Source organism: Cynoglossus semilaevis, chromosome 13, assembly GCF_000523025.1.
Source record: "Cynoglossus semilaevis isolate Cse_v1.0 chromosome 13, Cse_v1.0, whole genome shotgun sequence".
Lineage (NCBI taxonomy): Eukaryota > Metazoa > Chordata > Actinopteri > Pleuronectiformes > Cynoglossidae > Cynoglossus > Cynoglossus semilaevis.
In genome coordinates, this window is record NC_024319.1 from 15981693 (window position 1) to 16007735 (window position 26043).

The 26043-nt window shown below is 39.3% G+C and overlaps 1 protein-coding gene and 1 long non-coding RNA gene across 4 annotated transcripts in view; one reads left to right on the forward strand and one right to left on the reverse strand.

The window, feature by feature from the left end:
- On the forward strand, positions 1-24586 carry LOC107989431 (uncharacterized). 3 transcript variants are annotated; one of them, XR_001760991.2, is made up of 4 exons: positions 1-1197; positions 14371-14475; positions 19866-20126; positions 22655-24586. It is a non-coding gene; the product is annotated as an uncharacterized LOC107989431 (long non-coding RNA). The 3 variants fall into 3 exon arrangements; XR_003051520.1 differs by lacking the exon at positions 22655-24586 and having other exon boundaries at positions 7-1197; positions 19866-21294; XR_001760992.2 differs by lacking the exon at positions 19866-20126 and having other exon boundaries at positions 8-1197.
- cndp1 (carnosine dipeptidase 1) overlaps positions 24421-26043 on the reverse strand; it is a 9039-nt gene continuing 7416 nt past the window's right edge. The window contains 4 exon segments of the mRNA XM_008323894.2: positions 24421-24633; positions 25073-25220; positions 25718-25859; positions 25979-26043. The exon segment at positions 25979-26043 is cut by the window's right edge and continues 31 nt beyond it. Coding sequence (XP_008322116.1) covers positions 24555-24633; positions 25073-25220; positions 25718-25859; positions 25979-26043 — 434 coding nt within the window. The 3' untranslated portion in view covers positions 24421-24554.

A 26043-nucleotide genomic window follows, 5' to 3' on the forward strand; every position in this document is an offset into this window, starting at 1 on the left:
CCTTTTAGCTGGTATTTTGACACATTTTCAGCAGTCTTTGATATTTTTGTACTAAACGCTCTTTAATATTTTGAAAGAGACAGTATTTGTATTTTTACATTTTGTTTCTTATTGAGTGATTAGCAAAAGTGTTGCATCTCTTAACCATAAGTAGAGACGGGTATCCACACTTTTTTTGGCTCGGCAGCTACTGTTCAACTGACCAGGTTAAAGTGATCTGCCTTCATTGAAAACATTAAAAATATATAAACTTGTATAAAGTGAACACATTTTATACATAGTCCACCAATTTTATAGGCTTTCAATTTTATTATATATTAATTTATTTTATGTTAATCGCTCATGATTCACAAGCAGTCCCTTTGTGATGTACTTGTAGAAAGCATTTGTCTGGGTTCACATCCTCTTCTCAGTTGTCTTTAAAAACAACTACTACTACGTGTCATTCCACAGCCACCTACTGCCACTGTAGTTTTTTATTCCCTAACTTGAAGTCCTCCTCTCTTCTTCTTCCTCTCTTTTTCCTCTCCTTTCTTTCCTCATCCTTCCTGGAAAGCCTCAATGTAAAACGAGGATGCAGCGAGGAGGCTAGACCTCCCGTCCTCGATGGGAAAAGAGGGAGAGACCATCAGCTTGCAGACGCAGGGATGCGACAAAGGTATAGATTGGAATGTGGTCATATAGGCACTGCTCAGTCCATACTCCCTTCCCGTCCCTCCCACCAGCCTGCCTCGCATCCTATCAGCAGCCCCCGTCTCCCTCCCCCCCTTCCCTGTGCCAGGGTGGTATGACCTGCCGGATTACAAAACAGCCCTCCCATGTGTCTGCCTGTTCTCTGTGCCAGCTGAGAGACAGCACTACCAAGCTCCTGGAGTGCTGCTGAGGGTGACGGCAAGGAGGATGAGGAGGAGGAGGAGGAGGAGGAGAGAGAGAGAGAGAGAAGAAAGATGGGTTGAAAGTAAAAGAGAAGGCAGAGGTTGTTAAGATGATGTTACAAGCTAATGTAAAAAGACAGAGGTAAAAGAGGGAAAAGGTTGAGAGACAGAAGTGTTAGTTTAGAAAAGCAGTGAGTTTGGAGACAGTGAGAGAGTTTTTTGAGTGACAGTGACCGTACTGTAGATGAAGGCTAGAGAGGAGCGAGAGGCTGAGAAGCACCAGCACTGTCAGAGCATGTTTAAACCTCAGGGACAGCTGGGGGTAAGTTACACACACACACACACACACGCACACACACACACATAGAAAAAAAAAAATCCATCTAAATATACGTGCTATCAAATGCAGGGCCCAGAGGCTACATTTAACACACTCACATTTATTTAACACCTATTATAACAGACACTACACGATCCTGACATAGAAGTATAGGATGTGTAGTAAATGTATATTTTTGACGTACGAGTCTCTCTCCAGTCCAAATGTAGATGTTAAAGTGCTGTAACGGAAAAAAAAAAATCCCTGCAGCATCAATAGACGGATATCAGGTTTTTCAGCATCTGTGTACGAAGCTCTCGCTTTGTTCCTCTGTGTAGTATAAATGATTTATAAAATAATACAACATGAAAGTGAGAGAATGAGTAGTGCCTTTGTCGGTAAATATGAACAACTGTATAGCAAAATTAATTTTGTGGAATAAATTTCATATGATGTTTGAGCTCCGGAGACAAAAATGCTTTAAGGCCTTGAAGCTTGTTTTTTTATTCTGGTATATTCTACCTTCTTGGGTCAAATCATAGCATTGTCACATTTGGTTCTACTGAGGCAGGACTTTAGACTGTATATACTGTAAGACTGTATGTCAGTCTGTATAGACTACAGCCTGCAGATGGAAGATAAACGGAGGATTTTTTTTACCCCATAAGTGATACTCAAAAACTCAAGCTTGTTATTTTTCATATACGATGGGTTTCTCTTTTTCTTTTTTTGTTTCACACTTGGTTCATTTTGGAAATGAACCTGGAAACAGTAACATCTCTTTAGTGTAATACTTAGCGGGTAATTCAGTTTATTCCTGTAGAAACTGGTATCTTGCTGTTGCAGATGTTAGCTTTTTCACTATGTTGCCACTCAAGGTTAACTCAGGGTTGGCATCAGAGAGATTGGTGAAACGTTAACCTTGGATAATTGACGTTACAAGGCATTGGTGAAATTATTTATACCAACTTTCTACTTTTTGCACTGAAACTGCCTCTGTCTATTACCGAGCCGAGGCCTCGTACAATGCCACACCTCGAATTGACTTTTCTTTTAGCTTAGTTGCACCAAATAGGCTTCACTGTGGATGTGAATACTTACATCTGTGGCACAAACTACATACAAGAAAAGGGCGTGACGTATCAGAGGCTTGGTATTCATTTTGTTCATGGATATCAAGATGAATGGAAAAAGAAGATAAAATAAGGTGTGCCGCCTCAAAATATTATTACAACTGTGATGCAACATGAACCAGTTCTTTACAAGACATTACTGTATGTGATGAAGTGAAACATCAAGAAGAAGATGGCGGCTTCCTTTACGCAGCGTTTTTATTATTCAGAGCATTTGCAAGGATATTTTGAGCAATTAGTAAACTAAAAACACAGCACAAACCCACCGGCACTGTTTTACTCCCTAATTGTGGTATGAAACAGGCTACGTTGACCAAGTGTTTCCCCCTGACAGCAATTGATGACCTTGAATAAGACCGTGTGTTAAAAATTGCTGGATTTTTTAAGTTGTGGATGTTTCTGCTGTACAATTGAATATGTCATTGTTTCTGCTGCTACACATTCCTGGAGCACACAATCATCCTCTTATTCACAGGCATGAACAGCTTCACGTCTAAACTCAGCTCAGCAATGTTGGCCCTAAACTGGTTTATACCAGCCGTTCAGGGATTTTTCTAGAATGAAGAAGAGACCAGTTTTCTCGCGCCACAGTCTTGATGCTGGTGGACTCAACGGATTTGTTGGCTTTATAACGCTGTAGATCCAGTTGAAGTCAGTGCCAGAAGGTGAAGAGTTACTTAACTCTGCCACTAAAGGAGATGGAGTGTTTTTATTGTCTGGATGTGAGAGAGAGTGAGACGCTGCCTCAGATTTTGCTGCTTTAACCCTTGGGGCTGGAGGAATTAAGGAGAGGACAGGAGTGGCTGGTAATCTCTGTCTCACAGGTTGCTCCGCAGCAGCCATATTAGCTCAGTCACAGGCCCCGGGAGGCTGACTGTGGATGACAGAGGTCCTGGTGGTGAGGAGAGGGTCAATGTGTTAAGAGGTTGTCATGGAGATCGTAGATGATGATGGAGTTTAGCTAATGTACCCCCCCCCCCCCCCCCCTGGACTGAGTTCACCTGGTCTGAAGAGATCATTAAGATCAGTTTTCTATTCCCACAGTGGCTTGTTTCCTTCTGCCGCTGTGTAATTATGGTAAAAAATAAAATAACTACATTACAACTTGGCTGCAAAGAAGGAAATGAATTCAGCCATAATGTTAAGATGTGGCTCAGAAAAAGGCGGGGTCAATTTTCTTTTTCTTTTATTGTGGATGTATTTGCATTCTTATTTATTCACATAGGTATGAACCACTCATATACAGATTACATATTTGAGAAAGTTTAGATGAGTTGAAAAATTAATATAAATAAGTGAACAATTAAATACAAAAATCTAAAGATTAAGGTAGTACCTTATGCATTTACTGTTTTCTCTTGCTGTATTGCTGCTGGTTTGAGCGTGCTCACTAAAATGCATATTTTTTAAGTAAAATAAGTCAGATGAACATTTTACTATTGGGTTTAAAAATAATTTCACACATCTCACAGTTATCACCTGTACAATTATTTTTCTTCTTTTCCACACACTCCTTACTTCCTAAAATTGTCGGTTAATATCATCGGCTGCTGTTTTAAGCCAGAAACTAGGTCTCTGGAGTTCCCATCGAGAAATTAAGGAAACTAACGTGTTCTTACAGGAATCCAGATGTTATGGAATTAATGATCATTAAACATTCTTATAATTTCATTTTTTTTCATGGCTTTCTATGTTCCTTATTTCTTTCTTCAGGAGAGAGGAACTATTGTTGAAGATGCTTTTAAATACATAAACTCAATATGAATAAGACAGGCGAGCGAGAAAGGTACCTTATTCACCATATTACTATAAAAATAGACCAATAATCATATTCCAGCCTTTTTTGATGGAACAGCAGCTGTAAGATAAAGGGAGAGGAGGGAAAACCACCTTCTCCTTTATCTTACAGCTTCTGTGTTGTTCTAATAATGGCCCTGAGCTCTGACTCTCACATCTTATGTGTTTTATATACATGGATTTTTTTCTTTTTTTTTTCTGCTGCCTGGAGGTCTGTGCACGCTCTGTGTCTACATACAGGAGAGGAAGCGATAACTCCGACATCTAAATGAACAGAGCAATTACAGCAGGCAGACATGTCATTCGGAAAACATCACAGACACAGATGCACATTATCTCCCTGCGCTGACTGCAGTGTCTATTACAGGCAGATTTTACCAAGTGTTGGTGCAAATTTTTATAACAGAACCACGTCAAAGTTTGACGGAACTTCAGTAATTTGATTGTTTCCCGGCCGAATGTCGGCTCATCCTTCGCTGTACGTGCAGGCCTTGAAGGCAACGAGCTGTGTATTTAGTCTCTGCAGAGTAGAATGTGAAGATGCAGCAGTTACCATCGCACACCGAGCTGCAGCTTCTTGGGTTTCAGCACTGACCCCGTGGCTGAGTGTGTTTGAGTGTGTAGGCCTTTGGGTGTGGCAGTCACTGACAAATATAACTGCAAATGTATTTCTCCACTGCAGGCTCGTGTGAGGACACACAGAAACGCTCAAACATGATAAATACTTACAGAGAGTTAAAGTTATATATTTGGAGTCATATATTTGGATTTTTAAAAAATATTCAATTTCATGAGAATCTCTTCTGCTTCATCTTATTTTGTTTTCAGCCCTACATATATACCTTAGAACATCTCCATTTTATCCCAACAGTTGAAATAAAAATGGATTAAACAGTTGGCCATGAATAAATGAACCAAAAAAAAAATCAAATACACTAAAATACTATAATGATAATAAAATTTTCTCCGCATTGGACATAAAAATCAAGTTAATAAGGACAATAGGTTTTGTTTCACAGTATAATTAATTCAATATATTGGCGAGTCAGTGCTATTTAAATATTCATACTGAAGCCCCAATTCAAATGATTATTATAATCAAATTTTCCTTAGAATTTCAGAAACATGTTGAGATTTATTTCAAGGTCATTTTTTACTTATGAAATATGTGTAGCTATTCACAAAGTTCTCACTTTAGTCAGAGATGTGTGTAGTGTATTTTACCTGATTGTTTCTCTGCTGTTTGGAAACATTTAGACAGCCTTGATACATTTTGTTTCAGGCTTCATAACGTTTCAATTACATTTACCCACCAATCGATGAACAAATAACAAGAAATATGCACTAACTGTGTGACATGAAGTTATTATTGCATAATATGTCAAATAATGTTTTGACTCATTCAGTTAGGCAAATATTAAAACAACATAAATCATAGATTATAGAACGCGGCTGAGTTCTGTAAAAAGCAGCTTAAAAATACAAAAATTCAAAAGACATAATAATGAATTTATGACAAAACAGCGGGTAATTATCCTTCAGTAAAAATCTATTTCCTCAGTCTATGTTCACTGTGTGTCTGTCACTCACATCATAATGAAATTCTCTGTTCTCTATCACAAAGACAGTCACCAGTCAAACGTAATTATTGTTTTACAGTGACTTTTCTGTCAGCATCTCTTTTCATAATTATGCTCAGCAATTCCAAGAATTTCACAGCAAATAATATTTTTTAAAAATTCCCCTTAATTAACCCTTTTTTCCACTTAATGACTTGTTCAACTAGTCATAAAGGCATACTGTTGTTTAAAATGTTAGATAGAATTAGTGATACAGTGATTTAGTTCTGCTGCGAAGAGTGGGATGTGTCACTAATTCTATCTATTTAGTTCTGATTTAGTTCTGCTGCGAAGAGTGGGAAAATGTGTTCAATGGCTACCTTTAAATATCCTTTCAAAATGACAAAGTAAAAGACATCAGTAAAATGTCTGTGTGCACATGGTTTCTTTCATGTCACTTTTCCCTTTGTTTTTAATAGAAAGCAGCTAATCTTTTCAACTCACACACACAGGGATACGCACGGACACACACAGACCTTGGCAGATTGTTCTTTCTTTAAGATTTACATCTGTGCCACTTTTAGATTAAGGCAAGGTCTGCTCAGCCACAAAAGTGGCGACTTGGCTGGATTCTAACACTGCAGTCAGCAAATACATTAGTTTGAATCAGGGTAAAACCATTTATTCAAATTAAACCTTCTGAGTCTCCGTGCTCACTGCTGAAAGACTGTGACTCCGTGATGTGGGGAGTGGATCATGGGGACGTATTCAATGAGTCAGAGGACTGACTGGAACACCAGCACTAGTCTTACTGTATCACATCTTAAAAACACACACACTCCCTGTTTGACCAGGGATTTTACTGCCAGGCTTAGAATATTTTAAATTGAATAATACTACGTCGGCCTCCTGGCTAAAGTCAAATCGACAAGATAAATTGAGTACTTGTGACAAATACATGAAGAGAACATTTAAGATTATTTCTGTTGCGATTTTATCACATATTCTCTAATAAATATAGCACTGACAAGCTTTTAGCTAGTTTTTGATACATTTTTAATCTTTTTTGATCAAATTAACTATTTTGTTAAAAACTTTTTAAAAGGGTTTCTTCATGAAGCACAAGGTTATGTTAAGGACAACTGTGGGAGAATTAGACTAGCTGAGGAGTGGGAATTAAAACTGTAGGGCCCCGCCTTTTGTTATGCACAGCAAAAGAGTCCCAACTCCAAACCTAGAAAAAAAAATCCAAACTTTCGAGCAGCAGGTGCTAGCATTTATTGACTCCCTTCGGAAGTCCAGCCTCGTGTGCCAAAGCATACAAGTTACTTGTTATATCACAGGGCATTTGCTATAACATGCGTTGCTCTGCTAGCTAGAACCCCATAAAAGGCTAAAGGGAGATTGTAGTTAACTATGTAGCAAAGCTAGAACTTTGTGATGGTACGCTGGGAAAAAGACAGCGGTCCAATTAGACGGACATGTCAAGGTTCAGTCAAACATGCATGTCTTAACCGTTTTTAAGTAAAGGGCCGATTCTTTTTTGAGCGAGTGTAATTCAGAGACGTGTCCTCGTCAGCACCCTGTTAAAACATCCAGAAGCTTCCTATCCTCCAGTAATGGCGCCATTACCAGCCATCAATAATGCAGAGGGGGTAAGTACATGTAGCCACACTCTGCCCCCAGAGAGTAATAGAGCCGATGGTAGTGCTGTTTCCTACTTGATAGCAGAGCAGGAGCAGGGGTTGTAAAAAGGTGTCTGTTTGTTTATCCTCACACCTAACCTCATGTTCACACACAGTAGGTGTGAACACACACACACACACACACACACACAGGGACACACACATACCCAGGGGAACACAGTGTGCAGTGTTCACAGAATCGTTGATGAAGAGCAGTAACAGTGAAAATGCACCCAATCCTGTCACATACAGGAAAGTGATGTACTCGGGAATATGCTCCTGCTGTGCAATATTGTACTATGACAAGGAGGCAGCTGTGGTCCAGTGGTAGAGTGACAACATTTTTTAACCACAGGTTTTGGAGTTTGATTCTGGCATATTTGATTTGTCCAGGTTAGTGTCTGCACCGATGTTTTTTTTTCCCACCTATATTTCCACTTGAATGAACCAACTCAGTCATTACTGGTGTGATCACACCTGTTATATTTGGTTCATTTGAACATGTGTGACATAACCATTGTTACCCTGGTGCACACCAACCCGTGCACCAAGTGTTTTCACTAGTGCCTATAAGCCTGTGGAGTGCTGTGTATTTAAATCCACATCTTAATGACGTCATTGTGCTATAGAAACCTTCAGCATTATGCAGCATTGTAGCATAATGAGTGGTTATATCCTAGAATCCATTACTAAAGCAAGAAACCCACAGTTCAGCCACAGCTATGACAAACTGTACACCAAAAAGCATCAATAATGACATCAGAAAAATACAATATTATTAAAAAGACAAAATTAATTTTATTCACCTAAACTTCTGATTAGCTTCTTCTTATGGCATAAGTTTATTTCTCTTTAGGCTGAGAATGTCCGCTTGACAGAAGCAGTGAACACACTGATGATCTTTGACCATCCAATCAAATCACTGAAATCACTGACACAACAGTAAGCCTGCAAGAAGACTCTGGTGTGGTTGGTTAAAGAAACTATTTCATTGCCATTCATTTTACTGTACGTATTATTTCCATAAATATTTAATATTTAATGGAAATAGAGTCACTGATTATAATCCAGCATTGAAGGCTTTGCTAGAGTACCTGAAAACCCATGCACACACACAGAGACACCAGTAGTTTCCACTAGGGATCAAACCAATGACCTTCCTTCTGTAAGGCCAGAGCACTTACTATTATTTCCACCATATGGCCCAAAATCCCAGATTAGCGTGGCAAACTTTGCCTCCGACAGTCACCTTCCTGTAAATGCTTGTGCTTTGCAAAGGTGCGAGGCATATTGACCGCATAATGTGTTCCACTCACTACAGCTGTGATTTACCAGAACCTGATAGCAGGCAGAGCAGACAACAAAAGGACATCGACTCTGCTTGTATTTGGAGATAGTGTGCATGCACACATACACGCACATTGGAGTGACACTGGTTAGATGTAAATGCATAGAAGAGCTATGCAGTAAAAGAGAGACCCTGGGGCAGAGTAAGACCAACAGCCGGGTCTTGGAACATAGTGTACAGAACTGATGTGGATGAGAGGAGAGGAGCTGGTGCACAAATGCAGACACTGTTTATTCACAGACTGGATGATGAAGAGCAGGAAGTGGAGAGGCACCACATGCTCTCACATGCATGTGTCTCACAGCACATGATCGTAGGATCTGCGCGTGGGAGTCTTTGTGTGCGATTTGCTGTAAGGTTGTAGGAGTTTGTGTGTGTGTGATTTTGCTAAGTGTATAAGTGGAATTACTTGACTAGACAGAGTCTGCAACAAGGCAGGACTGTTGATGCTGCATGTTCTTTTAGCCAGACAGATACTGTTTGTGTGTGTGTGTGTGGGTGTGTGTGGGTGTGTGTGTTTGATTTCCTTCAAGCTTCCATCCAGACAGAGGGTAACGCATCAGTGTGGGAGGGGTTAGGAGAACAATGATGGGTTCCCGTCTAGTCCCTTTCTCACACGGTGATTTGTAAGTGTGTGGGAATGCGTGTGTGTGTGTGTGTGTGTGTGAGAGAGAGAGAGAGAGAGAGAGAGAGACGGAGTGTGTGAAAGAGGAAGACAGAGAGGAAGAAGAACGGAGACACACACTTTTAGCAGTCCGTAAGGTAAGCCCTTGTCTCCTTCTTTGTCTTTCTGATGTTAAATTCCTTCACTCTCTGTCTCCATCCTGCCACAGATTTATTATTTACTTTCAGGCTCCAAATTGTTCAAATTTACCCCATAAAAGTGACGGGCATGAAATTTACTGTATGCTCATATTTCTTTGTTCCCATTTTACCTTTCTGCACTTGCAGAGTACTTCAGTACTCACTCTGTTTGAATACATTGAATAGCTTATTGGCTAATAGTAACTCCATCATCCACACCTACTATTTGTCATGTGTCACTTTGATGCGGCTCTTGTATGTGTGTGTGTGTGTGTGTGTGTGTGTGCGTGTTGACTGTGGGCTGCAAACACACCCTCAGGATAAAAGCCCCAGAGATCACACAGGCTCAGTCCCAATTTGTCAGAATAATTTACGGTAGGGTTCCCTGAGGATACATCAGCCATTTTTCATTGTCTTCCCACGCTCACTTCACACACACACACACACACACACACACACACACACACACACTGGAAGAAAGAAACAGGTTGCACATGCGGAATCAGATGAATTGGACATATTTGCATCCTACACAGTCTGCAGGAGCAACAGCAGTCGCAGTATTTCCATATTGAGAAAAAGGTTTTTCACCAAAGCAGCTGTAATGGAAGGTAAACTTTTTCATTTGGATTTGTCGCTGGTTAATAACAGCTGTGACGTATGGCAAACTGGAGGAGCAGGAGGAGAGAAGGAGCAGGAAGAGGGTAAAAGGCAAAAGGGTCACAGAGTCGGAAGTGAACACATGACAAAAGGAAAAAAAAGAGTAGGATGAAAGATGAGGAGGACAAAGGAATGTAGGGAGAGGGAGTGAGGAGGAGTTCATTCAGACAGTAACACTCCACCTCCCCCATTCCAAGCCACACATGCACAAGTGCACACACACACACACACACACACACACACACAGACCAGAGAGCAACGCTGTCCTCCTTCCCTTCCCCCAAAGCTTGGGCACATGGATGGCAGCCAGAGCCTTTGTTTGACATCCAGCTGCACACAATAGACCTAAAGTACAGCACATGTACACTCTCATCAGGACCACTTCTGATTGGCTTTAACACTGACGCTGCAACAGTTCACCGATGCCTCGCTTTAAAGTCCATTATCATTGGTCATTAAGGGGAAGTTCAGAGACTCAACTGTTGCTAGAATTCCTCTACATGGATGGTGTGAGTCTAATGGAACCGGAACACGTAGGATGTATAGCAGCAGATGTACAGACCTGAATGTAGATAAGGAGCAGCTCCTGCAGAATGGTGATGAATGAAAGCAGACTAATGAGATGCATCACTAACATGTAGGCTATTCTGAATGAGTCTGAGTCACAGGTGTAAGTGTTGATTTGCTTCGCAATTAAATCCTGTAACGATCAACCTGTCAACGATTAGCATGCTGTATGTCCTTTTTAACTGTTTTTTAGTGAAATAAACGAAAGGAAAGGTAGCTCAAGAAATTAAAAATTGGAAGAAAAAAAAAACTAGCTGCAGCTACATGACCAAACAAGACATTGGCTATAGAATTTGGACCTAATTCAAACATTTCATATTAGATAACTGTAAAAATAAGATAAAATAAAATAAAACTAAACTAAAACTAAAAATAAATAAATAATAAAAAAGCCTAATTTAGTCCAGTGTTTATTGAAATGTTACAATAATTTCCATTTCCATGAAATGGGATGAAGAACAATTGGTTAAAAATAAAGCAAATAAAGTTTTATCAGAAATGCTATAAAATAGATATAGTCTTTGCCATAAACCACTTCACTTCAGTGAAAAGTCTAGGTTAAATAGTAGAACTGTGTGTGCTTTACATACTGTAGAATTATTTTATTTATAGATTTGATATTTTTCTGATCGTGAGTTTTCAGTTTTTTTACCAGTAAACTGAACGGATCACTAAGGCAACCAGAAGATGAGCAAATGTTGAACTACCTAAGAACAAATAAATACACTTCAACAAGGTGATAAACACAGCTGTACAAATGACCCAAAATATATTCTCAAATTGTTACATCCAGGAGAAAAACTAACTTTAATATATTTTGCTTCCTCTTTGGTATTGTTCTGTCTGTCGCTGTGTCCCTTTCTTATAAACAGTCTAAGGTCAAACTGTTCCTACTGACATCTGCAGTGTTCTTTATGTAGAGAACTGTTTGTGAGTGTCCTGTTATATTCTGCACATTTAACAAAATGTCAAAGGCATTTCCGTGTTATTTTTTTTTAAGCAAGTGATTTTCTGCTCCAAGGCCTGTAATTTTCTCAGCTGATATTCTGATTGCACATTGTCAGTGCACTGATGCAGAATTAGCCACATCCTATTGATGCATCGTATAGATACACCTCAGACCTTTCACACCTCGCAGAAGAGCACCTGCAGCTCTTCCCACTGTAAAGAAATAAATAACACACTATTGCCCAGATGCTCTTTAAAATGTCTCCTGACGCCTGTTAGGGCCGTGACGGGCCAGTCATCTCTGTTTACTGTCAGGAGGCTCTTTCTTTTTCACAGGAAGCTGCACACGAACAAAGAAACATATGGTAGAGGAGGGAAGAATATTGAGCTTTTATGTTTGTTTGTTTTTTGTTTGTTTGAACACCTACAGTTTAAACTCATTTCAGTGCATTTTTCAGTTTAAATGAGTTGACAAGCTTTCTGCTAAAAATCTGTGCTAAACGGATTTCACACCACCCTCCTGGCAACAGGGGGTTTAGTGCACTGGCAGGCAAGAGAGCAATATCCACCACCATGTCAGCAATATGCAATCTGCTATTTGAATTGAAAAATACTGTGCTACACAGTTCCTGGCGTTCACCACATTTGAGAAGACATTGGGTAAATGAGTAGAAAAAGCAGGGAAAACAATCACAGTTGACAGTTCCGTTGGTGGTTTATTCGTGAGGTATTTATAAGGTCTAAAGTAATTCCAGAGTCTTTGTGAACGTAGGACACTTATTAGCATAGCGTCTAATCCCGCATGCTGAGCTGAGCAGCTTAGAGATGGAACAAAGTGTGTGATGAAAGAGAGAGTTGAGGTTCCAATCCCGGCTGAGGATCTGAGGCTGGCAGGTGTGTTAACAGCAGATAAAGACACACACTCACTGAGTGACAGGAGTGTGTGTGTGTGTGTGTGTGTGTGTGTGTGTAAACAAAGAAATGGCAAGATTTTCTACTTACTTTCTTTAAAATCTTTAAAGTCTTTTTTTGCTGTGAGGTCAGTCTCCCTCTAGTGGTGAAGTAAAAATGAAATTGTTTTCATGGTGATCTTGGAGCTGGCTAGATCCCAGGTCCCCAACATTTTATGCACTGTGGACCAATGTCATGTTAGACAATATTCCCGAAAAAGATTGTAAATGTGCACCAAAAAAAAGTATTTTTCACTTCTTGGCGATGCTTACTAGGCAGTGATTACACAAGTGTTGTACGTGTGTGTCTTTCCGTGTATTTTCGAGGCGCACAGATAATTTTGACCCGACCCTGCATTCACACTGCTCCTGTTTTTCTTTTCCCAGTCTTTTTTAGTCTGCCCTATTTCCATATCCTGGTTTCCTGGGAGGAGGTGAGGGATAATTGTAACACAAAGTGCAGCTCTCAGCATGACTTTAACAAAGACCTGCCAGGTGGATGTGATGCTCTCTATAAAAAGAAGTAGTTCAAGGCGTTTGAAGTGTGGTTGTATGAGCTGCTGACACACAGGTATCATTGACTGAACCATGCACAGTCAGCCAGGATTCAACCGCAGACACTCGCTCTTAGTCAGTGTGTTTACATGATGTTAGTCAAAAGTCAAATTATTTTCGCATTCAGCTAGCTAACCTGACTTATGAATATTTCTGGGACACTGTTTGTCTATCCTTCCATAACTCCTTTTTGACTCACATTTTATCTGAAGGTGAAGCTAGGGATGTTATTTGTTGAAAATGACTGTATAGTAGGGTTGTGTCTAACTTTAGCAGTGTTTAGTTAATTGTTTGGTATCCTTTGGCCTACATGTAGCCTTTCTTCTAGAATTTTCTTACTGGTTAAAGCCCTTTTCCACACTTTAACTTGAATAGCTTTTGGCTATATGTGCTAATTTTGTGTGTTTTTTTTTTACTTACTCTAGTTTATTTAAACTAGCTTAGTTCCAACTAAACAGTAGCCGTGGGATATCAGAAGTCTAATTGTAAGAATATATATATATATATATACACATATATATATAATAAAAAAGACTTTGATGGCAACATAATGGTAAACTGAACTATTAAAAGTTAAAGGCCATTTTTCCTTACGTCGTTGCTAATCTCTGATCTTGGTTGTTCAGTTTCTACCAGTAAACTGAACAGTAATGTCACCTCCAGCACCCCTGATATCTTCCCCATCACAAAGACAAAACATTTAGTGTCTTTTCCTGTTTGAATCAATACCCATCCTCCCTTTTACAGCACAGCAAACTCTTCCTCCATTGGTCCAGAGGCAGCGTCTGCTTCTCCCTCACACAGTCAATACTGATAATCATAGACGGGATATAGAGCAGAGCTGCAGGCTGTAAGGCCGCATGATTAATGAGCTTATTATCAACGCAGAGCGGACCTCATCACAGCCACACGCCTGGGAAACACACAGTCGATAGGGGAGGCAACACGCACACACACAAACACACAACGTGCGTCTCCATGTGTGTAGTCACTGACCACTCTTCCATGATTTATTACAGTGAATTAAACAGGCCACAAAATGCACGCAAGTGTGTTTTCGGTGAAGAGTCGGCAATTCGTGATACACACAACAATGAGCATCCGTTATGATCATTGGGAAAGGTAAACAAAGTCATTACACTGACACTGATGTGTTTCTTCTTCCTGCAGGTGTGGCATCAGAGCAGCAGCTCGGAGGTACGGCCCTGGTTCACTCCCACCCCCCTCCTGTTCACTGGGCCTAGCTCTAACTGTGTAGATTAAAAACACTGAAATGTAAGTGTTCTTGAACTTTCATTAGTTTGTTAATTAAGGATGCAGTCGACGGAATTTGTTGTGGTCTTATTGATCACTATTTCCATTCCAACCATTTAAGCAAAATGTAAATCGAGTGGACTAGGAACAACGCCTTAAACTTTCAGAAGTTGACTTAAAATGTATATAAATAACCAAATGGATTCACACTATAATAGATAAAAAAAGGTAAATCATTGATAACATAATATTTAGCATGTAAAAACCTGGTTGGACAAAGAAGCAGATATGGCTAAAAGACAGTATAGCAATCAGAGAAAACAAAGCTAAATCATAGTAGTAAAAGTATAGGAAATACAATTATATTTCCTGGATATTTCCTACCAATTCAAATGACCTGGCAAAAGTGATCTCAGTGATCCACCTTAGCTGTAGGGTCCAGTATTGATCAATTCACTACTACAGCTTATAGAATTATATTTATATTTGATTTTTTTAAAATTATTTTTATTGTTTATGATCCACCAGCACTCCCTTTGTAATCTCTGGTACATCCCAATCTACTTATTGAGCACCACTGAATTATCACTAACACACAGTGTGTTCCACCCAGCCACTTACTCTGGACAGACTTTACCAATCACTGAAACACTCGCAGCTCTCCACTGTGGTCTGGTTGAAACTCTGTTGGTTAGAGTTACAACATTGTTATTTCAGTTGGGCCTCCTCAGGGTTAATCAGCTACATTAGCTATATTAGCTATCAGCTATATTATCGTTGTGTGCCTGTAGTTCCTTCTATCATCTTCACATTAGGATTAACAGAACAAGAGCTCTCTCTCCTTCACCTGGATCAATCAGCTCCGCTACATTTCACTCTCATTACTGATGCTATCATTTAATGTGGACGTCTACGGCGTAGCCTCAAGGAACCTCCCCCTGATTTAAGCTCCTTCAGCTTGTCTCTTCATTTTTCCTCCATTAGATTTGTCTTTATCTCACCTAAGTCACTGCTTCCTTCCTCTGTGTTCTTTCTGTTCTTCCTCTCTCTGTCCCTCTCTCTCTCCCTCCATCTATCAGTCCGTGCCAGCTGGTTCTGTGCTGCTGCAGTGAGCCACGCCTGCCAAACATTCAGTCAGAAAAGCGAGAACCCATCCAGAATCACTGCTTCATATTTCCCCTCGCTCTCTCCTTCCGCAGCTGTGATACCGCAGCTCCCCCGCCACGTCTTCATTTGACTTCCACCGCCTCATCACCCAGCTATTCAGCAAAACGCCATTTAGTTTTATTGTGCCTGTGATTCGCACTCATTTAAACTACATGCACTCTTAATAGACCAACACAGGGAGCGAGGGAGCAGGCAGAGTGTCAGACTGAGCCAACACCAGTTCAGATGTCAGAAGTCTTCCTTCAGGTCCACTTCTCACACACTGAAGAAATTAGAATTGATTAAAGAAATGTGTATTGTATATAAAATCAAAAACTTTAATTAAGTTTGGGTGATAGAGTTTTTATAGGGCTTCTTTTCTACATCAGGAGATAAGTACACAGTAGTGGAGAGAGTAGAGATGGCACCAAAGGAGTGTTATAGCAATGAGGACCAGGAATAAACTGGCACTAGACTACCAGTGCTAATTATTAGTCCACACTAGTCCCTGCTGTCAGGAAAAAACTTTTAGGTTGATCTTACAGCCTCAACCTTCATGAGTGTTTGGAGAAACTGAACAGTCCCAGAACAATGACGTACACCAAGGTCTGTGTTGGTCTGTGATTACCTCCTGGAAATCATCATAAAAGTTTTAGGTTGTACTTTGCATCGCCACTTGGGGGGTGAAGTTCCCTGTGTCTGATTGACATGTGTGTGGGTGTCTCCCTTCTACTGTTCTAGAACACATGTCAAGCCTATTTCTCACAGTACCTCAGCACGTTACTTGTTGACTGTAGACCTGATGGAAACTCCAATGTGTCCCCTTGACACCAAAGTCCAAGGGAACTCCCTCCTCCCCCCAAGAGCACAGAGCTATTGCAGAGAGGTGCAGCAGGACGTATTATTTAAATTTCAATATATTTTGTATGTCCCACAATGGGAAAATGCAATGATTTCCTATTTTGGTTTATTTTCAATATTAAAAAAAAAAAGCTCCTTCTCACAAGAGGGCATTGCAGAAATATTCTTTGACACCTCTGCCTTATCATAAACCCATTTCTGGGTTAGAATTTTGGTAAAAATGAAGTAAAGTCTGTATGGAATCCTACTGAGAATAGCGGTAAAGGAATTTGCGTGTGTGTGTGGGTGGGTGTGTGTGTAATGTGTATGTGTGTGAGAGCTACAGTCCCTGTGACTCACTGATGTGCATTTTGCAAACAATGGAGCTCGACAGCTCAGAGGAATAAACTCCATCAGACTCTACCTCTGCTCATAAAAGATCACATCTTGTTTGATTTGGTCTTTTCTTCGCATTTGTGTGTGTGTGTGTGTGTGTGGTGTTTCTCGGCTTCCTCTAAGCCACAGAGACTGTGATATGAGCCCATGCAGAGCGGCAGACACAGACCAGTGGCTTCTTCTAATGAGCAGACTGTTGACAGTCTGCCGTGGGGACCCAGCTCCAGGGCCGCAGACACCCTGCGTAGTTTATGAACTAATTAAGCACTAAAAGTTGCCTCCTTCAGCTAGAAAGTCAAGATTTAAATGGAGCTTAAAGAAATTTACTCTCTGAGCAGAAAGAAGAGTCCATATTTTTTTCCCGGTTCCTATCTTTTACATTTGCACTCAGATAGTGTTTGGTGTTCTGGTTCCAGTTTCCACTGAGGTCCGTGGTCTCTGTCTATCCAGGTGGAACTGAAGACACACATCTTCCCTTTAGACCCTCATTGTTGATCAATCACACGCTCAGTTAGAAATAATTCATCTGGAGACTCTCAGATTTCACAGTCAATATCAGGATAATATAATTTTGTTTGTTCAAAGAATTTCAATCACTTTTGAAAATTAACTCTCAGATCCACAAATTCTGCTGTTTTCCCAGAAAGAATCATGACTTTATTGTATTTATATATCACAACCTTTTAAACAAGAATAAATAATATATATAAAAATATGGAACTACAGAATAAAATCACATTTTGAATAATAGAATAATTATGATTTTGTGTATAAATATTAATATTAATAAAACTAAATAGGTCTTTCTAATCAAAATGTACAAAATCTAAAGAAAACTTGTTGATGTAGATGTGACATATTTACAGTGAGATTTAGAGTTTTAGAGAGTTTTACAAGCAGTACAAATTCACGATTACTCTAACTTTAACAGTCAGTCAAACATACACAAATTAAATGTCCATGTCACTTATTTGAGTTTCTTTACTTTTCATTCAAAAAGATTTAACTTCCTGTTTAACCTTTGGTATAAATTTAGCTCTGACGCAACTTTATGATGACTTCTTTAGCTGCGCAGCGATTTTAAATAAAGTGTTTGAAGATGCTGCACTGGCAGGTAGAGCCTCCGTCAGCATCATCTGTCAGCTGTCCTGCTCAGCAGCCAGCTGCTCCTCCTCTGATAACACTCTGGCTTATTCTGAGGCTCAATAGAGTGGACTTGGTCTTGGTCTGGCTGTCAGCCCATCACTCAGCCCATTCTGTCTGCCTCTGAGTAGACTGGAGCCAGTATTTCTCACTCTCACTCAGGCTAAAACCAAGCTCGTTTGTAAATCTGTCTTTGTCTATTCTTCCACATTTATACTAGAGTTTCTGGTCAGACGTTCGTTCACACAGGGCTAACACTAATGCAGACACCACGTCTCAGACACATGGGTCAATAAATTAGCTTTACTTTAGTTTACTATTAGGTGTCTAACCTCAATGCATGCTGAGTTTATTTTTTGCCTTTTTCTATAATTCATATTTAACTTTGAATCTTACATTTGGCCCTCAACTTCTGCCAAATGAAGGTGAAATGTCATGTAGACATCCTTTCAAATATTTGCTTTTGTAATTCCAATTTTTACAGAAACATTTCAAATATCCAGGTAATGTATAAAATACACTGTATTTACATTTTAGAGCTTTTCATAATTTTTCATTATCAGTTAGAAAAGTTCATAAATACGCCATACAAATAGCAATGTGAATCAAAGCTACTACCAAGAAAAAGCCACAAAACAGAACAATATCAGCTATAATGTTGATTTCTATTAGAACTTTTTTATTCAAAACTTCACCTATTCCTCCACATTTTCCTTTTTCTTTTTTCCTTAAGAAATGACTAATGTTAAATCAATGAGTCAGTATCAGGGTCATCCAGAATGATGGGGCAAAAAAAAAAAAGAATTAAAATAACGCAGCCGTGTTCAGACACTTGTTCTTTCTCCATCTCCATCACTCCTGTTCGCTCCCTCCCTGAGTGTGTAGTGCAGAGTAAGCACAGCTGTCTAAGGCGGGCTGAAGGATGGATGGTGAGGAGAGGGGTGGGGGGGTGAAGCAGTGTTAACTGGGTGTGGCACCTCCGGCCTGCTCTCCCAGTAAAACTGAAAAAAAAATGTGAACCTTTCTGTGGTTCACAAGCAGTTTCAATAAAACTTGACAAAAAAGAGATAAATATAGAGGAAAGCACAGTTGACGTGTAGCTGGAATTTCAAGATTTCTAAATAAATGGATGGCTGTCTGTTTACTGATATTAAGCAGAATCTCATTTTATGATGAATAGGACCTTGATGACATGACTCCTGCTGGCCATTAAAAGGACAAACGCTGCCCTGACTTAAAATCAGTGGTTTTACTCTTGTAAAGACAACCCTCGTTTCAGAATGTGAAAATAGTGTGTGAGAGGAAAACACAAGGAAGAGTAAAAAAGTTTTTCTGAAGAAGACAAATGTCAAACACAAAGCAAATTGATTTTATTATCACATTTAATAATAAAAAATAAAACATGTTAAAACAGATAATAATTAAAAAAACGTAACTAAATGCTAAAAAAATAAAATCGGGAAGAACATTTAATATTTAATGTAGATTATACACAAGCCTAAAATTAACCAAAACTATTATTTTGATTCTCTTAAAACCAGTTTCCTGTGACAAAAACTCACAATAAAGTTATTTGCTCAAGTATTTTTTTAAAAAAAAACTGTTATACTCACTGTATATTTTTTAAATAAATGTCACATTTAAAAGTGAAGCACAGCTACCAGAATACTGTGACATTCAAATAAGGCCACGCAAGGGGTTGAGATAAAGAAAAACAACAGAATAAATCAGAATGTAATACATGTATACATATGTAATATATTTTGTATTTTGTATGTGGCTCTTTGGTGATGAATACAGATAAGATAAGCTTCAGCCTCACCTTGAGAATTCATTGCTTTCAAGTCCAACGTTGAATAAATTCACTTTCTTTCTTTTTTTTACAGCCTGCGCTGCGAAGTTTTTGGCTAAGCACAAGTAGATTGTGATGAATGGAACGAAGATAAAACCAACATCAGTCACGCTTCTCCTCCTCCTCCTTCTCCTCCTCCTCCTCTTCCTTACCTGTGAGGTCTTACGTTACTCTGCAGCTACAAAGACAGAACAGTTTAAACCCTGGAAAAGATCAAGTGAATCGTTTGTGTTGTTGATTGTTATTGAGGACCCGTGGCAGTGAAGGCTTTACCGTCCTAGGAAGAAGTTCAATGGTAGCTGCCTACACAAAACTCTCTCCCTCTCTGTATTCCTCCTCCTTCCTGTTCTTCCTCACACACATGTTGTTTCTCCTGCCTCTAGAGCTGTACAGTCTGATTCCGTGTATGCAGGACTGACCCCGTTTTTTTTTTTTTTTACCTCAGCACCTGCTGTTTTAATAATTATATTGTGTTGTGTCCCTCATCATCTCTTCTTTCTTCTGTCTTCTTTCTCTCAATCATTTCAGACAGATCTCCAGCCCACTCCACCTTCGCTCTGTTTACTGTCAGACTATATTCCCTGAATAGCCTCAAACATAAAATGCAACCAAATTATTTGTAATAGTTGGTTGTACAATTCCCAAAAGCCAAACGGAAATATGTAAAACTTACGAAATATAGTATAACAGTGGTGGCAAATGTATTTACTCATGGAGCCAACATTAAAAGTCTAGGTTGTGGGCCAAACAGGATTAGCAGGATTAATTACTAGTGCTGACAATTCTATAACCAGAAATATTCAATATTACAAAATGAAAAAAAAGCAAAATTGAAATTAGAGAATTAGATTTATAATTTAGCCACCAATATGGATGGGATTTGACCACTGCATTTAAACCTTCTAGTAAATATTAGTGTAGGCTTTCTACTATATAGACTTTCATTTTAAGACACCCATATTCTAAGCTGAACTCCGGTGGGCCATCTAAAATGAGGAGGCGGTCGGTGTTTGACAAATGTCATGTATAATATATTTAAACTTATTGTCTTTCAAAATAAGACTGAAATGTATTTTCCCTAAACCAAATCAGCCCTTAAAAAAAACTTCAGTTGTCTGCAGCTGAAGAACAGGCAGCCACTCTGTAATGAAGGGGCACCCAGCTGTTACACAGCTCTGTGCTGGGCCATGGAAATGTTTTCAGCCTACTCTACTGTGCTGCCAATCGGTCTCTTCCTGTGAAATTGGGTTTTAAGTGTAGCCTTTGACCACTCCATTAATCATGGGTTTGTCCTCCTGCCCTGACCAATCCACAGCCGGTCAGACTCCTTACTAATTCCTCCACAAGTTGCTGTGTCACACTTCACATAAAAAGCCAGGCAATACATTTCTCCTAATCCTCTTTTATTAGGTTTGCTGGCCTTTCTGCTCAATCTAATTGCAACAAAGCCCACATAAGGGCTTTTGTGCCACAGGAAAGTTCTTTTATCGTCTCCATTAAATGGTTGGGATGAAGCCGTGCAGGCTGCTGGCTGAAAGCCAGTGTCCTTCAGACAAAGAATGTCACTGTGCATAATAGGTAGAAACACTTCAGTGAGAAAGAGGGGGGGAAAGGTATACAATGGGAGGGGTGGAGCGGGGGGGGGAGGGGGGCAGCGAGATGCTGTAAAAGCAGCCAAACTCTGACCTTACAATTTAGATCATGTCAGAGTCAGAGGATGACTGCAGGTCTCTATTCCGCAGCGTTTTGGCGTGTTTGTCAATGTGTGCTGTTCAATGTCGTTACTGAGCCTGAGGGAAAACATTTTAGGTCAAACAGCAATGTGTTGACCACTGGTACATTTTAAGAGCACAGAATTCTGCATGAGAATAGATAGACACTTTCCTCTTTGTGTGATGGCCGTCACAGTGGCATGGTGGAAAAAACATACATTCAGATGAGTTGTTGTTGTCATTGGTCTTTTTGCTCAAAGTCCTTCTGACTTCCTTCCTGAACCTTTTCAAAATATTGTTATATATAAAAGACTTCTTACCATATGTTAAAAGACAGTATTTTAGTTGATTTGCAAACATTTAACTCATTTTAGCAGTTGGGAGTTGTTGTTGTTGTTGTTGTGTTTTTTTTTTTGTTTTTTTTGCTAAATTCTAGTTTCTGTATTTATGGCTGTATCTGAGGCAGTTTTTGTAGTAGATATTAAAGTAGATTATATTTTCTTCAGGGACTTATTAGACTCTTTGGAAGGAAACACTCCAATGCACACTTTCTTACATTAATATAAAGTATATAAAGTCATTATAATGTCGTAATCCTGTTTAAGATAAAAAAAAAGGTCTTGATCCTTCATTTAGAAGTCTTAGAAACCTGACTACCCACCAGTCACAATTCCAGATAAGGTCTTGAGTCAAACGTATAATTGCGTGGTCGTTTCTGCATAATTTCCCATCTTCACTTGATTACGTGTTGAATTAAAATTAAAAATGCAGAACTCAAGAATTGTATTCATTAAAACATTAAAAAAAATACTGGGCCAAAGACCAGGTCTCCCTTAAACCCTCCTTCTCCTGACACGATTTTGGCGTTCACGTAGATCCTGCTGCTCCGTGGTGGATTGCGGCCTGCTGCTGTGAAACCTAAGTTATTCTCAGCTCCTTTGCAGCCCTGTCCTCAATATCACACTATACTTTATAAATAGGCGTGCAAATGGAGCACTGTTATGTTAGAGAGCTGCCTTATGTTTTGCCCTGCGGTCAAACTGACACTTTAGACGATGTCAAAAAATGATGAATACATTTTTTACCCTGTCTCCCGTCTCTTGTGCTGCAGATTACGTCTGGGAGTGTGTGACCGGCATCACAGATTATGGAACATCACTGAAGGGGTTCGGAGGAGACGTGAGAGTAGCTGGAGTAACTGCCCTCCAGTATGTTTCTGCCACGGCTTTTGTTCAGCACATAATGTTTTTCATCTGAGCGACTGGTAAAACCTGAGGCCGTACACCTTAATTTATTTAAGTCAGAGGAAAGTGAACAGGTGAGTGACGCAGGGCAAATCTCAAGTATGCACCAGACAAAGGGCGCCTTTTAAATCCAGTCTCGTCTGCTGTGTTCTTATGAGACATGCTATTTTTTCCCATTCAGATAACTATGGTCAATTTTCTATTTGAGGTACATGATCGTGTGAGTTATTGAGAGATAGGAATTGTATTTATGGAGGTTAGAAGCCCTACAGTCCATTTGGTAAAAGAAGATAAACTATATTAAAATGTCATAGACTGTACATGAAAACTAGACTGAAAACGTGTTATTCCCCTGAATCAATATGTTTTCCTGCAGACTTCTAAACAGACGTCCTCCATGTCAGTGGCACCGTGTGTGCACATTAGAAGCATTGTAAAACTATTATCCAATATTATTGCCGTGTATATTACCTTGACCTAAAACAAGAAATTAAAACATAAGTAGCCATTTTTTTACCAACAGTGTTATTACAACTCTAGTCCACTTTTACTTTACTCTGAAGTAAAGCCTATTGTTTCAAAAGACAACGTTGTCACTACCTTTACATTCGAATGACAAATCTTTTGACTTCCTGCGTTTTATTTTACATTTCTTAGATTCATTTCTTAAATCCAAGTCCCATATAGACACCATTAAAAGCTAATCAAGTTCATCCGGGCACAACCGTTGAACTGAAGCACTGATTGCACTGTACAGCACTGTTCTCTCTGCGTGTGTGTGTGTGTGAAGGTGGGGAGGGTCAGCTGGTGTTGTGAATCAGGCCGATGAAGTGTCAGACACGGCTTCTTCACAACACCAGGGTTCCTCCTTACCGCTTGCTTCTGGGACACACGGGCTTCTTCATTTTTACTGGCGCACTGAGGCAGAAGATTAACATATTAATATGTTAGATAATTTTCATTAAGTTGACTTAAAATTTGATTTAAAAATCCTTGTTGCCAAATGTAAAACCATGTGGAACAATGACCTCCGTCAAATGGATGGTAAAGACAGGACTTTTGCCTGAATAGGAGTTTGTCTGGGCTGCAGACAAAGGCTGGTCACAGTCCAGGAACGGCAGCAGCACATTTTTCCATATACAGAGTCTGTATTGATTTTTCAATTTTAGCTCTGAAATGAGACAGACGTAGTGTTCGACTGGCAAATAAATGTCTCATGACTGAAGTAAGAATACGTGTGTGTTTGTCATTATTCTAACTCAACATCAGAATGGCTTACCAGAAAAAAAATCAATCTCTAAATGCATTATGTATGGTTAATGTGTGGACATTTCAAAAATAACAAAAGGCAAAAAACTCAACCTGAACACCTTCTCCTTGACACGCATCGATGACGAGATCACAAACAGATAGAACACCATTCGAAGGTTGAAATATAGCTCTAAACGTAGCTCTAAATGTAGTGTCTAAACTCATATTTTTTGCATGTGCGTACAGTACAGTTTAGTACTACATAATGTACAGTCCTACATTTTGTGTAAATAATTCTGGGACACGAGAATGAAATGTGAAGTGCAATCACTAAAATTACATTGACACAGAAAAGCTCATATATTAAAAATGTACATCCATAATTGCATTATGACGATTTTATTTTGTGACATGCTCATTAGCACAGTACAGTGTGGGAAACTATAAAACTATAGTTAGAGTTAGACATTGCTGTCCCTGGAGTTTTACAGTTGTCAGATCAAGAACTGCACAGTATCACACACTCGTCTTCTTAATCTTGGAAACTTCATCCAGGAAGGTGACAAATAACTTGGTTCCCTCAATATAATTGTACCTGGAAGTGGACGAGAAAAATCAAATTGTTTGATTGATTAAAGATAGACTAAAGCTGAAGTCAGGAACTGCTGTAAAAAATGGTTTTAGTGTTTGTATTATTATCTTAAATATAGGTACTATGAACTGGGACAAGTAGGGGTTGCTGACACTAAAACTATATATTAGTAATATAAATATGTATTACAAATATATAGTATATAAATAAAGTATATGAGTATATTTATAAATATAAACATACGAATATAAGTATACATAGTTTTATTTTATTTTATTTTGTAACGTAAATATGTAATTTTAAATATATAATTAAACATGCCTTAATTTTGCCTACAGTATGTGTGTCACCTTTTTGTGTAAAAGTCGCATCAAAGCATAACGTGTATGATTTACAATCTCCTATAAAAAGCAGAAGACAGAAATGCCATATGGAGTCAAACCTGCTCATCTTCTCATTTTGGGAGTGCAGTCCGTCATCAAAGCCTCCAATTGGCATCATGATGATGTCTTTTCCTGTCACATCTTGGAAGGTTTTGGCAATGGGGATGGTCCCTCCCTCACGGATCAGATCGGGGTCTGTGTCAAAAACTATAAATAGAAACAACCAACACTGAAATGAAAAGACATGAAAAGAATAATTCTGTGTTACCAATGCAGTCTGGTATCAGTCCTGATTTTGGTGGGTAAGATGTAAGAGATACAAGAACCAGTAACTTTAAGAATAAAGGCCTATGTGTAAATTTGTGTGGGAACCTGTTAACTGCTGTAAATGTTGGTGTTTTGTCAAAGGTGTTCAGCCTGGTGGGTTTAATCCTTATCTTCATAGTTGTACTTGTATCATTCTTGATACAGTATATTAGTAGTCATGATATACTAGTTCAGTGCCAATACACCTGTATATCTGTCTTTAAAACAAAGCCTTGTGTGATCTATTGAGGGGTCTGTTTAGGAGCCTTTCATCATTACTACAGCTTGTATATTTTTATCGTGCAGCGCTACGGCTGCTTTACTTCTGCTACAGTATGCTCCTGTATAAAGGCCTCTGACATTGTGATTGGTGCTTAATGTGATGTGAAGAGTGCTACCTCTCTTGACAGCAGCCTTCCCAGCCTCATAAAGAGGATGCTCAGTGTCTGCCAGCCAAGGCTTCGCTCCAATCACCATGGTCACTTTGAGCTTGTTAGGACTTTTCCTCTTGGCAAACACTGAGTGGAGGTAGTCTGTCACCTAAACAAGACAAGAAGGTAACAAGGTTTGTAGACGAAGGGAAGTGGGGTGATAGTTAGGTTTGTAGGTGTTAGCAACAAAAACATGCTTGTTGTTTTTTGTATACCATTCCATTATACCTGGTTCTTGACCACCTGAGGGTCCATGTTGGGCACTTGTCTAATGGAGAACTTAGCAGTGACCT